General features: G+C 53.1%; 1 protein-coding gene across 2 annotated transcripts; it reads right to left on the bottom strand.

The window, feature by feature from the left end:
- Positions 1–680: 680 nt before the first annotated feature.
- CDIP1 (cell death inducing p53 target 1) lies at positions 681–14,996 on the bottom strand. 2 transcript variants are annotated; one of them, XM_083585932.1, is made up of 5 exons: positions 14,855–14,996; positions 5,670–5,768; positions 5,104–5,250; positions 3,985–4,249; positions 681–2,313 (listed from the first exon to the last, which is right to left on the bottom strand). In XM_083585932.1, the coding sequence occupies exons 2-5, from the start codon at positions 5,752–5,754 to the stop codon at positions 2,202–2,204; spliced, it is 609 nt and encodes a 202-aa protein (XP_083442058.1). In that variant the 5' UTR covers positions 5,755–5,768; positions 14,855–14,996; the 3' UTR covers positions 681–2,201. The 2 variants fall into 2 exon arrangements, with proteins under 2 accessions (XP_083442058.1, XP_083442059.1); XM_083585933.1 differs by lacking the exon at positions 14,855–14,996 and adding an exon at positions 8,248–8,640.

Raw genomic sequence — 14,996 nt, 5'->3', positions numbered from 1 at the left:
GATGCCCCGTTGCCTCGATGCAAGTGGTCTCGGGTCCATTCCTCAGCGTCTCCAAGCAGGGCTGGGAGAGCAGCTGCCAATCGGTGTCAACACTCCTGAGCTAGATGGACCAGTGGTCTTAGTCTAAGGCAGTTACAGGTTGTGTTGGTCTGCCGTAGTCAAAACAAAATAAAAAAATTTCCTTCCAGTAGCACCTTAGAGACCAACTAAGTTTGTTACTGGTATGAGCTTTCTGAAGAAGTGTGCATGCACACGACAGCTCATACCAATAACAAACTTTGGTCTCTAAGGTGCTACTGGAAGGAAATGTTTTTATTTCGTCTAAGGCAGTTTCCTATCTTTCCTAAGGCAGAACCTTCTCCAGCATGTATGCAAGCACATTCGTGTCTGGTTGCAGGTACACTCAGAAGTGCGATCTCATGCTTGTGCATGCGCATTGGCACATACAGGGGAGAAGAGGGAGCCTCCCTCTCTCTGCGTTTCTTGGGAATGGTCAGTGTGGCCCAGGGAAGGCCCGAGGGGGTTCCAGCTTGCCTTCCTTTCCCTCCCCACCTCCGCCAAATACATCTCGTGTCTCGGTCTTCCTGCTAAAACCAGGAAGTATACCCACCCAATGACCTCTGCCTGGGGCCCCACCTGTAATCACAGCCGGTCTCTCTCACACAAAAACACAGAAAGTCTTGTGGGTCTGTATTTTAATTATATAGAAACATGGAAAAGCATCAACAGGTTGCCTCTGAGAAAGAGCATGAAACTCCCTGCTGGGTCAAAATACTTCACAGATGCATCCGTAGTGCTCAGAGCCAAGAGCCTTTTTGCATTCCTCATGTCTTCCTATGCAGCAGCCCTTGGGACGGACGGGGCACCCAGGGCAGGGCGCCAGAGGGCGTGGACTTGTGTCTTAAGGGGGTGGGAGGCCACAGCATCAGGAGGGGGGGGCACATGCCAAACTAAGGTGATACCCGCCATCGAAACGGAGCATTTGGCAATGGAGGAGCCCCCTCTGTGTGGAATCTCAGGACAAGCCCTCTTGGCCCTGCTTTGTCCTGTTGCTCACCCATGCAACGTCGTGGCTTTTCTGGAGGAATTAGTGCAAAACTGGGGGGTGGGGGGGACGGAGGTGTGCACAGGGCCTTCACATTTCTGTTAAGTCACAGTTAAGAGCTTTAATACAAACGGGGGAAAACAAACCACATCACAGAACAGAACTCGGACAAGCAGACTCCGATTAGACAAGGTATTTACATGTGGGGAGAGGGGTCTGGATACAGGGGCCTCCTGGGCCGCCTCTTGGCCTCAATATGCCAAGGAGAGGCAAAGAAGACTGGCGTAAGGACATGGCCCAGGGCACAGCCCCCCACCACCAATGATGGGGAAGGAAGCTGGGCAAGGGGTACAGAAGAGCCTTGCGGAGGCAGCGAAGCTCACGGGGGAATGAGGAGAGGAAGGGACTACTTCCTCAGGGGCCCAAGCCGGCCTCTGCCCTCCCCCCAGCTGCCCCTGAGCCTGGCACGGGTCACGCAGCAGCAGCAGGCAGGAGACACCCTGGCTCCTGTTGCCCTCTCCTCTGCTGCCCCAGACCAAAGAAGTAGAGCAGCTTTTGGCAGGGTGCAAAAGGAAAAGTGGGGGGCGGCAGCAGCCCCCCAAGCACAACGGCCGAGGTTTTGCTTTAAAAGAAAACCACCCAACATGCCCCATGATTCATGCCGCGCCTGTGGGGACAATGGAGGTCTGCGGCACCTTGCCTGCCACTCCAAGGAGAGGTCAAGAAAGCAACCATGCCAGGCCTTGGCCCCCTTCCTCACCCTCCCAGGGAGGTGCCCCACAGGGAGGAGGTTTCCTCATGCGTAAGGACAGCTCGTGGCCCCTCTAATCCAGCATCCCGGTCTCACTGGCCAACAAGACGCCCGTGGGAATTATGTGGCCTGATCCTAACCGAGAGGTGCTGGAGGCAGGGAGCTCTCACATGCACATGAGAGAGAGGGGGGAGGGGGGCAAAAGAGGCCAGCCACGGCTCGTCCGCCTTGCGGTTGTGGCGCCCGCCCTGCAGCTTCCCCAGGGACCCCGCGGTCCTGAGGCCTTCAAAGCTCTCTGCGCAGGAGGGAGGGGGAAAGACACAAGCAGGGGGAGTGTTGGGCACAGGTGAGTCAGGCCAGTGGCGCGAGGAGGGGAGTGGACATCTCCTGGCCCAGCGGGCACTGCTAGCACATGCGCTTGTACGTGTAGATGTAGGCCTTGCAGTTGGGGCAGGTGTGCGTCACGTCCTTGAACTCGTCTATCAGGCAGGGGATCAGGCAGCAGCCCAAGTCGCACCTGGAAGGGGGGAGAGGAGGCGCCCGCCGTGAGGCCAACAGGCAGGCTGGAAAACCCCAAGCGGCGCCAATGGCGCACCCACCTCCTCGCCCAGTCAAAACCCCAGCCAAACGCCCCATTTCCATGCTCCTGCAGAGAGCAGGAGCTAGCCAGACCCCAGCAGGAAAACTCATTTATAAAAATATATCTATACCACTGTGTCGGAGAAATACATCACAGCGGTTGACAACAATGCAAGAGCCATAATATCATACAGTAAAATCCTAAAAAATAGAAGCATGTTGAAAGCAAAAGAAAAACCAGGCAGCAGCAGACCATTGTGGAAGGGCGTGTTCTTAATGGCCTGCCCAGAGCAGGAGGAATAGATAGGATTTCAGCAGGCATTTAAACGTTGGCACAGAAGGCAGATGCTGAGCTTATTGCAAACTCTCACAGCCTTCTCCCATTTCAGCCAGATCAAACACCTTCAAGCGCTGGCATCACAACTGCCCTCCCTTTCCCCCTATTCTTTATTTGCAAATTTATTGGGGGGTGGGGAAAGAAAACAAAAACATTGTCAGCTGATGTTAACAATAATTATCCTAATATATTCCTTTTATTATTAATGTACCGTATTTTTCGCCCTATAGGACGCACTTTTCCCCCTCCAAAAATGAAGGGGAAATGTGTGTGCATCCTATGGGGTGAATGCAGGCTTTCGCTGAAGCCTGGAGAGCAAGAGGGGTCGGTGCGCACCGACCCCTCGCTGAGCAGCACGCCCCGGGCTTCGGGCAGATATCCACAAGCCTGGGGAGCCCGCAGGAGTTCCCGCTGGGCTCCCAAGGCTTGTGGATAGCAGCCTGTTCTGGGGGCTGGGGTTGGGGGAAGCTCGGGCTTCCCCCGCCCCAGCCCCGCGCCTGGGGGGGGGGATTTTTTTTCTTTATTTCCCCCCCCATACTAGGTGCGCCCTATGGGCCGGTGCACCCTATAGGGCGGAAAATACGGTAACTGATTCGCCCAGGGCAGGTGACAAGAATTGAAGGTCACAATTAGAACGGTTTAAAACAAACTGCAGTCGCAAGAATAGGGTGGCTCCTGAAATATATGGGTATCACGTGTCAAAGGGCGAACAAAGGAGCTACTTCAGCATGCAGGAAAACCTGTACCTTGAAGGCACCAGGTGCGCCTCTGCAGGGAGAAAGTCCCACAGCTCAGCGGGGGCCACGGAGGGTGGAGGAACTACCAAGAGGGGCCCTCTGCCCATCGAGCACCTGAGAGAGTCTGTGAGGAAGGAGCTGGTCCTCAGGTATTTGGGGCCTGAGTCATTTAGGGCTTTAAACACTAATATGACCGCCTTGTTCATACACCTTGCTCTGCAATACTTAGCTAATTGGGAACCGCTAGATATAGCGAAATATTATGAGTCATGGAGGTGGGTGGGCGAACTTCATAGTGCCCACCTTATTCTTTAGTTGCTGGTTTTGCTAATAGTGTCATACACATGATAACTGTGTTGTTGAGGATTTGCTAATTATACTGTATGATTTATGTGGTACTTGCGATGTTCTACTCCGTTGCTGTTATGTGCTGTTTGTAAGCCACTCTGGAAAGCGACGTAGAACTGCAAGTGAGCGAGAAGGAGACGCAGGATGAGACCCAGCCCCCGCCTGCCCGCCTCTCTCCCTCACTTACCCCACAAAGCAGCAGAAGAACCCCAGCAGGAAGTTCATGAGGCCGATCTCGTGCGTGATCTTGGTGGTGATGGCCTGCTGGCAGTGTGGGCAGACGGTCGGGACGGGGGCGGCCTGGAAGATCTCACCCTGCAGGACTGTCACAGTGGCCGCGGCCCCCGAGGGTACCAGCACTGTGGCCGTCTGGCCCCCCGCAGGGGCGTAGGGGCCGGCCGGAGGGTAGTAGCCCATGGGGGGGTGTGGTCCTGGGGGCATGTAGTAGCCGCCTGGAAGGAAAGCACACAAAAGGGGGGCACTTAAAAAAAGAGAGACCCTCTCGCTGCCTGCCTCCTCCCAGGCATGGGCACCCCTTGCTCCCAGATGGGCACAGGACCAGTGCCAGCATAGCTGCCCGCCTCCCTGCAACTCCAAACAGGGAACGGTCAGCAATACTTAACACTTTATTCAAGGAAACCAAAGCAGCGCAAGCCTAGTGGTCACAGCAACTCTTCCCAGTCGGCCCTGCTCCTATAAGGCAGTGGCAAAGACTAAAGGTCTCCGCCTTCCCACTGCTGCCCACCTCCCCTCCCCTCCAGGTCCCCCCCCCCCAAGTAATTGGAGACTGCGCCTGCACACAAGCAATCTCTGCTCTTCTCTTTTCATTTCTCTGTGTGTTCTTGGAGACCAGCAGGGAGGGGAGCTGGTTGTAGCAGGAGGGGCTCACTGGATTCTTCAGCAGCCTGATTCCTCTCTGCCCCTTGGCTGCTCCTCTCCCGCCTCCGCTGTTGCCTCTGCGTCTGGACTGCTCTCTGCCCCAGCTTCTTCCCGCTCACTAAACCCTGTTGCCTCTTCTGTTTCCGACACTTCTTGCTTCCTCTTCTCCCTCTGATTGGTGGCTGTCATCCCGCCACCAATCCCCGGCCTCTGAGCCTTCTGCCTTTGGGGGTCCCCCAGCTGGTGCCTCCCCCCACTCCTCAGCATCCCGCCAGCCCAGGATGCTTGCCCTCCTGGCCACCAGGCAGCTCCTGAGATGCTGCCTTATGGCAGGACACACACAGCCTCACACACACACACCCCTGCCCTGCCAAGGGAGGTGTACCCATCAAGGGATTGCTCTCCTGCCCACCCACCCCCAACTCACCAGGTGGCATGTAGGGCACTGAGCCATCGGTGCCCATGTGCGGGGGGATGAACCCCGGCTGCGGTGGAGGTTCGTACGGCGGGGGTCCGATGTCCATCGGGGGCTGCGGGGCTCCTTGCGGCTGCACCATTGCGGGCGAGACTCCGCCTGCAGGAGGACAAGGGCGCCAAAAGAGGGGCGGACTTGCATTTTCGGCTTGTTAAGCCATGTAATTATTACCATATCCCCTCGAGAACCAGTTTAATTTTTTGTTTTTATGTAAATACGCTTATATGAAGCACAATGTTTTGCAACTGTGTATTTCAACACAAGGGAAAATCAACCCAAAATTAATTAAAAGACAGGGGACTGTCTGCATCTGCGGAGCGTAAGGTAAACCCTTTCCCAGGACTGTGGGGAGTGCAAGGAACAGCCCCCCCCCCGGCTCAATCTCAGCTGGACAAGACCATCCAAAACTCTCCGGAGGATGTCTAAGAAAGTCTCCAGGAAGCTCCTCTCTGGACGCAGAAGGGGAGGTGATTCTTGGCCTCAGCAGCACTCCCCACTCTTCCTCCCCATGCCCTTACCTGCTGGGTAAGGGTAGCCATCCTTCTCCTCTATGAGTGGGGCAGAGGGTCCCCCCGGGTAGGGTGGAGGTGGGTCACTCGACATGCTTTACAGCTGGCCTGGAGGAGAAAGAGAGAGAGAGAGTGGACGTAAGAAGAATGGCTCATCCTGACCACGCACCCTGTCCTCGCAGTGGCCAAACAGAGGCCCCAAAAGGAAGCCCAAAAGCACCAGAGCCACACTCTCCACACCTGCAATTCCCAGCTGCTGGCATTCAGAAGCACCGCGGAGGCACAGCAAAGCCACTGGGGCTGTTAGACACCTCCGACAGGCCTCTTTCCCATGAATTTGCCTCATCCTCCTCTTTTACAGCCATCCAAGTTGGTGGCTGTCACAGCCTCTTGTGGCAGCGAGTTCCATAGGTTAACTATGTGCTGCGAGGAGGAGGACTTAATTTTGTTTCTCATGAATCTCCCAACCATCCGCTTCACTGGGTGTCCACAAGTTCTGGGGTTTTAGATGAAGATGATGGACTATATGGAACTTGCCGAACTGACCAGGAGACTCCAAGACCAGGGAGAAGAGGCGGTGGAAGAAGACTGGAAGAAGTTTAAAGAATATTTGAAAAAATATGTTAATATTTAAATCTTAGAATAGCTTTGGAAGTGGATATAGCCTGTAGGGTTAGAAGTAGAAGATAGTGTATTTTAAAATAGTATTATTTGTAAGTGATAAAATGTGAAGATTTTTATGGTAAAAGTAAGTGTGATTAAAAAAATGGTTAAAAATTATGATATATGAAACTGCTAAAGATGAGGTAAAATGAAAATTAGGGGGGATTTGGGGAAGCTCACCTAACAATGTTTAGAAAAAATAAGGATAAGACAAGAATTTGTTTGTATTGTTTGTATTTCTGTTTGTATTGTTTATTTGTGTTATAAAATGAATAAAGTTTTTTTGAAAAAAACAAACAAACACAAGTTCTGGGGTTTTGAGAGAAGGAGAAAAACTTTTCTCTATCCACATAGTCCATCATTTTTTAAACTTCTGCCTTGTTGCCCATGACTTGCCTTTTCTCTAAACTAAAAGGTCCCAAACCCCGCAACCTTTTTTCACTGGGAAGTCACTCCACCCCTGTCAGTCCTCTTGGGTGCCCTTCTCTGAACCTTTTCAAGTTCTACCAATACCCATTTTGGGGGAGAGGTGGCCAGAACTGTACAGTGATGGAGAGGGAGGACAGGGGTCGGGGGTGGGGTGAGTTGCTGCAACCATGCCATGGGGAAGCGAGCGAGGAAAATCAGTCCCACAGGCAGAACCAGGCGGGTTGTGTGTCCTGGGAATCGAGGGGCCTGATTCCCTGTCCTGGCTCAGCCTCAGAGAAGAGCAGAGAAGTCTGCAGGGAGGGAGGGGGGGCCAAGAGCAATTGCTCTGCCTTCCCTGTGACTATGAAGCCTGTCCCCGCCCCCTGCCCCGCATATTTATTTATTTATTTTATAACATTTATAGACTGCTTGACTGTAAACAAACAAATCTCAGTGTGGTTTACAAAATAAAAAGGGAGCAGATTAAAGCATACAAAAAGCTAAAATAGTAAAACAGACGAAAAATTGCATCAACTTTCTTGGCATCCGAGTCAGTCTGTCCAAACAAGCCTTGCCTTTAAAAGTACAGTGCAGGATCCTGATTGATATCAATAGGCAGAGGGTCCCATATGCCTAGCCCCCCACCATCCTGAACACCCCCCCAAATTAACACTGCTTTAAAAAACAAAACAAAACTCAGGCTTTTTGCTAGAGTTCCCATTGACACATTTTACAGTGGGATCTACTGTCCACACATCTCAGTTTAGAAGTTATAATAAAACAGAGGCTGGGGGGTGGGGGAGACTGGCCCAGGGTGGTGGTATAAGGAGCCCCCCTCCCTTGGTAAGAGGCAGTTGCCACCCAATGACCTGCACAACTTGGTTTCGTTTCCCAGGCTCATGTGCCAGGATCCAGGATCCAGTTGCGGCTGCCTCCTGCCCTGCGCTGCGCCCAGGAGAGCAGCAGCCGGAAAGAGAAACCCACAAACACAGCAAAACAAAAAACCCCTCCAGCCACTGATTGCAGAGAGCGGCCTTTCCTGACCAGTAGCCACGACCATAGCTATCAACGTTTCCCCTTTTTTAAAGGGAAATTCCCTTATTCCGAATAGGATTCCTCGCAAGAAAAGGGAAAAGTTGACAGCTATGGCCACGACTCAGATCGCCCAAGGATCATCCTCAAGCTTCCTGTGTACACATCTGGACCACGCTGAAAACCCAGCGGTGCCCCAAAAAGGGCTCCTTCCAAGGCGACAGGATCCCAGAAATAATAATAATAATAATAATAATAATAATAATAATAATAATAATTTATTATTTATACCCGCCCATCTGGCTGGGTCTCCCCAGCCACTCTGGGCGGCTTCCAACAAAATATTAAATCTCTTAAACATTAAAAGCTTCCCTAAACAGGGCTGCCTTCAGATGCCTTCTAAAAGTCCGGTAACCATCCCATCTGCAGCATCCCACCTTTGCAGAGGAGCAAGGCAACCAGGAGCAGCCGCCGTGAGACAAACCTGCTGGAATCCTGCCCTCTGCCGCATCCGGGGCTCAGCTCCACGTCCCCGGCCACAAGTCGGCCGCAAAGAGGCGCCTCCTGAAAGCACTGGGATGCTTCCCCCCCCCCCAGCTGCAGATGCAGGGCTGGCGCACACAGGGAGGATGCGCTGGCCGATCCGGAGATGGAGAGGAGGAGGCCAGGCTCTCTCCCGGCCTGGTCAGCCGGAGTCAGAGAAGGGCCCCCTGCCCCCGCTGCACAAGGCCCGGCAGCCGCAGAAGGGCAGCCAGAGGGTCACTGGCCACAAGCGCGGCTCCTTCCACTGCGTGATCTCAGCGGCGCCACGTGATGCAGCCAGGAAAGCAGGCCAGCCTCGCTGGGAACCAACCAGGCAGGGGAGAGCCAGGGCTTCGCGGCTCCAGTTTCTCCGCCTGCTTTTCTGCTGGATCCCTGGCAAAAGAAGAACCAAAGTCTGCCTCTTTCCTTGCGCTCCTTCCTCCAGCAGGGGAAGGCTTTGGGGAGCTGACGGCTGTTAAGGAAAGGGCTGGCACCGTGCCGTTGCTATTGTAATTAGTTTTAATAGATCCTCTGTATCGACCTACAGTTTTAATTCTAGCTATGTTTAATTGTTTTTTAATGACAACCCCCCATGCTTTGAGCTGTTCCTCTTTGTATCTGTAAGCCACCTTACAACATACAGTGGTACCTCGGGTTACATACGCTTCAGGTTGCATTTTTTCAGGTTGCGGACCGCCGAAACCCAGAAGTACTGGAACGGATTACTTCTAGGTTTCAGCGGTCGCACATGTGCAGAAGCGGTAAATTGCGCTTTGCGCATGCGCAGAAGCACTGAATCGCAACACACGCGTGCGCAGATTCGCTGCTGCAGGTTGTGAACGCGGGTTGCAAATGTGCATCCCGCACGGATCACACTCGCAACCTGAGCGTCCACTGTATTAGGGTACAGCAGGAGACTCTTAATCTCGGGGCTGTGGGTTTGAGCCCCATGTTGGGCAAAATATTTTTGCATTGTAGGGGGTTGGACTAGATCCAGAACCGTCTTTCCCATACGGCTTAGTGGCGCGTTGCGCCAGGGCACCAGCCTCTCAGGGACGCCCCAGTGAGTGGGGGAGCTGCGTGGCTTCCCCTTTCCCTGCATGCCCGCCAGCTGCACCCCACCAACCATATGGCTGGCGGGTGTGCAGCTTGCCTCCCAAGTCTCCTCGGGAGGAGAGCGGTCCCTGCAGAGGCTTAGGATGGAAGCTGCACCCCACCAACCATATGGCCGGCGGGCGCACAGCTTCCCTCCCAAGCCTCTGCGGGGATTGCTCCCTGTAGCAGCATGGGGGAGAGTTGCACCCCCCCCATGGCTGGCAGTGCGCAGCTTCACCCCCATCCGTGGTAATTTGGGGGCGCTGAGCGGATATTTGCACCCCGGCGCAGCATCTGCTAAAGAGGGCCCTGTAGATGACCCTCGCAGTCACTTCCAACTCTGATTCTACCAACAACAAATACCTCAACTTCCTTGTTGCAGCTTCCATTAAGGAAGCGATTCAGGGAAGTGGAGGGAGGTTCTCCTCCAGCACTGCCTGCAGCCCGAGATGGGCTGTTTTTTTAAAACCGCTGGACCTAAACACACTGACACACACCAAGAGCCGCCTTGGACTGCGGTGCCGTTTCCAGTGCCCGGAACAAAGCCCCTCTTTGTGCAGAGAGGCTCCCAGGATTTCTGCTGCCGGACGGGAGCCAAAACCCTCACCAAACGCCAGGAGCCTTTGGGCTCCTCTGCCAGCAGCCGAGCACCATGGAGACCATCCTGCAGCAAGCAGGCCCTGAATCCCAAGTTATTTCCTGCATCGCGCGGCACTTGCCAGACTCCTCGCAAGCAGCTGGAGCGGAGCCGGGGCAGCCTTGTAAGCAATCCAGCCCAGGTCTTCCAAGTGGCCTAAGCAAAAACTGGCCGCTGGTCCAGGGGCAAGGAGAAGGGAGGGGGCCCTCTGGGGCAGGCCACCCCATCAGCCAGGAGGGCCCCCCCCCAGCAGTTCCATGGTTTTCACTCCGCACGCCGGCATCTTGTGATATGAAACTGCGGCTCATACGTAGTTTAAATGCAAACAAACAAGTTTCCACAGTGCTGGGAAGAACCTGGCACATGTCTGGAGGAAAATTTCAAGGGTATCACGTGCATAAGTAAATAAATGAACGTATTCCGCCCTGCGCCCTCCACATGAGACAGTTTTGACAAGCGGACTGGGCAAATTCACCTGTTCATCTTGTGACATCATTATGTCACATGATTGACAGGATCCCTGCCCACCTGCCAAATTCAGAGACCGGGAAACACTTGGGAAAACATCTGGCAGCGCTGTCTGAGGCAGCACAGCACCCTCTCCTTTCAAAATCGTCAGAAACAAACTTAAAAAGCAAGGGCGCTGCTTCAAGCAGAACTGCAAAATAAGGCCTCCGCCCCCAGCAGTCTTCTCAGCCTTGGGCCCTCCCAAAGATCTTTCCTGAGGGAGCTTCTAGTTCTCATGGCTACAGGGGTCACTCTGGAAGCCCCACATTCGCCCACCTGCCAGAGGCTCCGAGGCTGAACGGGCTCTGCATGGAGACAGTCCCTGCCAAGGCCGCCTTTTGCCCGTTCCCACATCGGCCGTGGGCGCCTCAAGGAATACGAACAGAGCTTGCCAGAGTAAACAGTCAGTTCCTCTGGCCCTGGCAGGTGGCAGAGGCCCAGAGGCAGCCGCCGTGTGGCATGGCCTCCGCTGCCACCGACAGCATCTCACTGGGGTAGAAGGAAGAAAGCTGCAAAGCCACAACACTTCCGCCCGTTCAGTGTGCCCCCTCGGGCCAGAAGTGGGCAGAATCTGGCTCAACCAGGTCCTTTGCAGCCGATCTGCAAGCATTTCCGGCTCTCGGTTACTTAACAAAAGCAGCTCCACCCCTGCACTGTGGAAATGAAGTATGTGTGGGGTAACCAAAAGCGAGCCCCTTTCATTTGTGGCACTCAAAATATATACACCCAGAATAGTGTACGGGGTCTCCGACCGCCAGGCTGCAGTTGGTGGCTCTTGCTGGTTATAGCCTGAGGTCTGCCTTAAGACACACAACTGCCACCAGCTTCTTCCACATAAGGCAGGAAAGATCGAGATTGTGCCCCAGAAGCAAGAGCCCCTGGCGCCAACCCAACACTTGGTAAAAGCAGCAAACGTGGGACGAATGGAAAGCGAAATTACAGGGGCTTTGGCTATGAAAGGGCAGACAGGAAAGGGTTCTCTCGGACTGGCCAGGAGTGAAAATGCTGCTTGCAGCTGCAAAGTTATATCTGTTACCATCCGCCAGGTTCCAGAAGAAACATTCAAGAAGAGAAATATGAGCCTGAAACGGACTCCAAGGTGCCTGCAAGCTGAGGAACCTGAGATCGGTGACACTCGAGTTGTGAGAACACGGCGGCTCTTCCACACACCCATCTCAAAGATCAGCTGCAAGAGGGAGAAGGGGGGGCAGCCGGTTTCTGACTAAAGGACCTCCCTATAAGTGTGGGGGGGAGAAGGGACACCTGGCTTGCCAACAGTGCTTGTGAAAAGGAACCAGGGGTCTTAGCAGACCCCAAGCTGACCATGACTCAACAGAAGCCTAATGTCCAGATGAAGGGAAGCAATAGTCCCACTCGATTCTGCCTTGGTCAGAGCCCACCTGGAGTCCTGTGTCTAGGTCTGGGCTCCCCAGTTGAAGAAGGATATTGACAAGCTGGAAGGCGTGCAGAGGAGGGCAACCAAGATGTAACAAGGTCTGGGAAGCCAAGCCTGATGAGGAGTGGTTGAGGGAGCCGGGGATGTTTAGCCTGGAGAAGAGGAGATGAGAGCCATCATCTGAAGGGCTGTCCCATGGAAGAAGGAGATGGAAAGCCACAGCCTTGCACACGACAGAAGAATGGCTGATAAAATTATGGGACTTAATTGAGACGGCTAAGCTGACATGTTTAATTGCAGAAAAAACCATTACTAACATTCGTTAAGGATTTGAAATTTCTTATGGCCCTTTTGCAAGAAAGAAAACGAAGTTGTAATATCTGGGTTTGAAGAGAAGACCGAAAAAATACTGGCTTATAGATTTTAAAGACTGAATATCACATGTAGCTGCGGAGAGCAGACAGTCCTTTTATTCTACAGTTTTAGTTTTTTCCTTTCTTTTCCTTCTCTCTTGTTCTTCCTTAGATTTCTCCTTTTCTTGTATTTTCTTCCTTCTGAGTTTGCTCTTTTTTAGCTGAAGTAGCTGTGTTAGTATATTATAAAAATATACTTTTTAATGGGTATATATATCTCTATTACTTGAATAAGTTTCAACATATATATATAAGATTGTCTTCCATAAACACGGTTTTAACAATGAGTCCGTAAGTGACTGTGGAGGCCAATTCTGGACCCACACGTCCTTCCACAGTGGGGGCATTGGTTTCCGGGTGGGAGTTGATAATGGTGTGGATGTGCCAAGCGTGCCTTCCTCTTAGCACATTTCTCCCTTGCGTCCTGAGTTCGAGTGTCTTCAAAGCCCAGGACACCTTTGATATAGTCTGTTCTCCAACTGGAGCGCTCACAGGCCAGTGTTTCCCAGTTGTCGGTGTTTACACAACATTTTTAAAAAATTGCCTTGAGAGAGTCTTTAAACCTCTTTTGTCAACAACCAGCATTTCACTTTCCATTTTTTAAGTTCAGACTAGAGTAGTTGCTTAGGAAGACAATAATCTGGCATCCACACAACATGACCAGTCCAACGAAGCTGATGTTGAAGAATAATTGCTTTGACACTGGTGATCTTTGCTTCTTCCAGGAAACTGGCATTGTTTACCTGTCTTCCCAAGTGATGTGTAAAAATTATATATATGTGTGGGGTATGCAGAGACCAACATTTCCCCTTCTCATAAACAATTAAAAACATGTTTTGTTAAGCAATTAGGTGCAGGGCTAACAAGCGCAAGATTAATTTACGCCAGGGTCTCTAATACAGGCTTCCTCAACCTTGGCCCTCCAGATGTTTTTTGGCCTACAACTCCCATGATCCCTAGCTAGCAGGGCCAGTGGTCAGGGATGATGGGAATTGTAGTCTCAAAACATCTGGAGGGCCGAGGTTGAGGACGCCTGCTCTAGCGCCTCAGGAGGTGATGCCACTGGCTTGCATAGCTTTAAAAAATGTAGAAAGGATAAGCAGCCCATTAAGCTGTGCTAGCCAGATAGAGCCTCCTCATTCCAAGGCAGTCTACCTGCCAGTGGCCGCTGATGGGGAGCAAACGGTGGCAGGGCTGCTGCCTTCGCAAGCTGCTTCTGGGCTTCCCCTTAGGTTCCTCCATACAGAAGCACCCAGAGCAGTGTTTCTCAGCCTCAGGTCCCCAGAGGTTTTTGGACTACAACTCCCATCATCCCTGAGCTCTGGCCTTGCTAGATAGGGATGATGGGAGTTGTAGTCCCCAAAAAATCTGGGGACCCAAGGTTGAGAAAGGCTGACCTAGAGAAATTTATGACAGGCAAGCACCTGTCATGCATGCCAAAGGCCCCAGCTGGCAGAAGACGAAGCTCCATCTGGTACGCAGGATGAGACCCTCCCTGCCCACAGACTGTCTCGCCAGAGTGGTGCATGCTCTGGTTATCTCCCGCTTGGACTACTGCCATGCACTCTATGTGGAGCTACCTTTGAAGGTGACCCAGAAACTACAACTAATCCAGAACGCGGCAGCTAGACTGGTGACTGGGAGTGACTGCCAGGACCATATAACACCGGTCTTGAAAGACCTACGTTGGCTCCCAGTACGTTTCTGAGCACAATTCAGTAGACCTGAAGGAGCGTCTCCACCTCCATCGTTCTGCCCGGACACTGAGGTCGAGCGCCGAGGGCCTTCTGGTGGCTCCCTCCCTGCGAGAAGCTAAGTTACAGGGAACCAGGCAGAGGGCCTTCTCGGTGGTGGCGCCCGCCCTGTGGAACGCCCTCCCATCAGATGTCAAAGAGAACAACTACCACCAAACTTTTAGAAGACATCTGAAGGCAGAGCTTTTTAGGGAAGCTTTTAATGTTTAATACGTTATTGTATTTTGATGTTTTGTTGGAAGCCGCCCAGAGTGGCTGGGGAAGCCCAGCTGGATGGGCAGGGTATAAATAATAAATTGTGATTACAGGGGTACCTCAGGTTAAGTACTTAATGCGTTCCGGAGGTCCGTTCTTAACCTGAAACTGTTCTTAACCTCAAGCATCACTTTAGCTAATGGGGCCTCCTGATGCCGCCGGAGCACGATTTCTGTTCTCATCCTGAAGCAAAGTTCTTAACCTGAAGCACTATTTCTGGGTTAGCGGAGTCTGTAACCTGAAGCGTCTGTAACCCGAGGTACCACTGTATTATTATGACAAGACTCTCACCCGAAATCCGGCAACGCAGAGCGAGGTGGGCTCAGCCTGAGGCAGCCTCCTTGCAGAGCCTCCAGGCGCAGGAGCAGTCTACCTCCGAGCCGCCAAGGGAGGCCGCCAGCACCTTGGTGCCCCCCTCTGGCACCAGCCTGGCACCCCCGGGCAAGGAGAGGCCGGAGCCCCCCTCCCCAGTCGGCCTCCCCCCTGCCTCCCCCCGGCGCCCCCCTCCGCACCTGGGTCTCTGCGCTCGCCTGCCGCCCTCCGACTCACGAAGCTGCTCTCGCCGTTGCACCAGCTGCTTCCTCCCTCCGCAAGGGCGGCGCGGGGGTCGATGGGAGTTGTAGTTCTCCGGCGGGACCGCAAACCACCACCCCC

This window comes from Podarcis filfolensis (assembly GCF_964270895.1).
Source record: "Podarcis filfolensis genome assembly, chromosome: 14".
In the NCBI taxonomy this organism is placed as follows: domain Eukaryota; kingdom Metazoa; phylum Chordata; class Lepidosauria; order Squamata; family Lacertidae; genus Podarcis; species Podarcis filfolensis.
Note: the sequence above shows the minus strand (reverse complement) of the source record. Positions and strands in the feature narration are given on the sequence as shown.

What these genes read in the sequence shown, in the direction of transcription:
- CDIP1 (XM_083585932.1), bottom strand. Translation starts at nt 5,754, where the DNA reads ATGTCGAGTGACCCACCTCCACCCTACCCGGGGGGACCCTCTGCCCCA. An exon ending in TGGCTACCCTTACCCAGCAG is followed by an intron (nt 5,251 to 5,669) that starts GTAAGGGCATGG and finishes GTCCTCCTGCAG; the next exon opens with GCGGAGTCTCGCCCGCAATG. An exon ending in AGTGCCCTACATGCCACCTG is followed by an intron (nt 4,250 to 5,103) that starts GTGAGTTGGGGG and finishes CTTTCCTTCCAG; the next exon opens with GCGGCTACTACATGCCCCCA.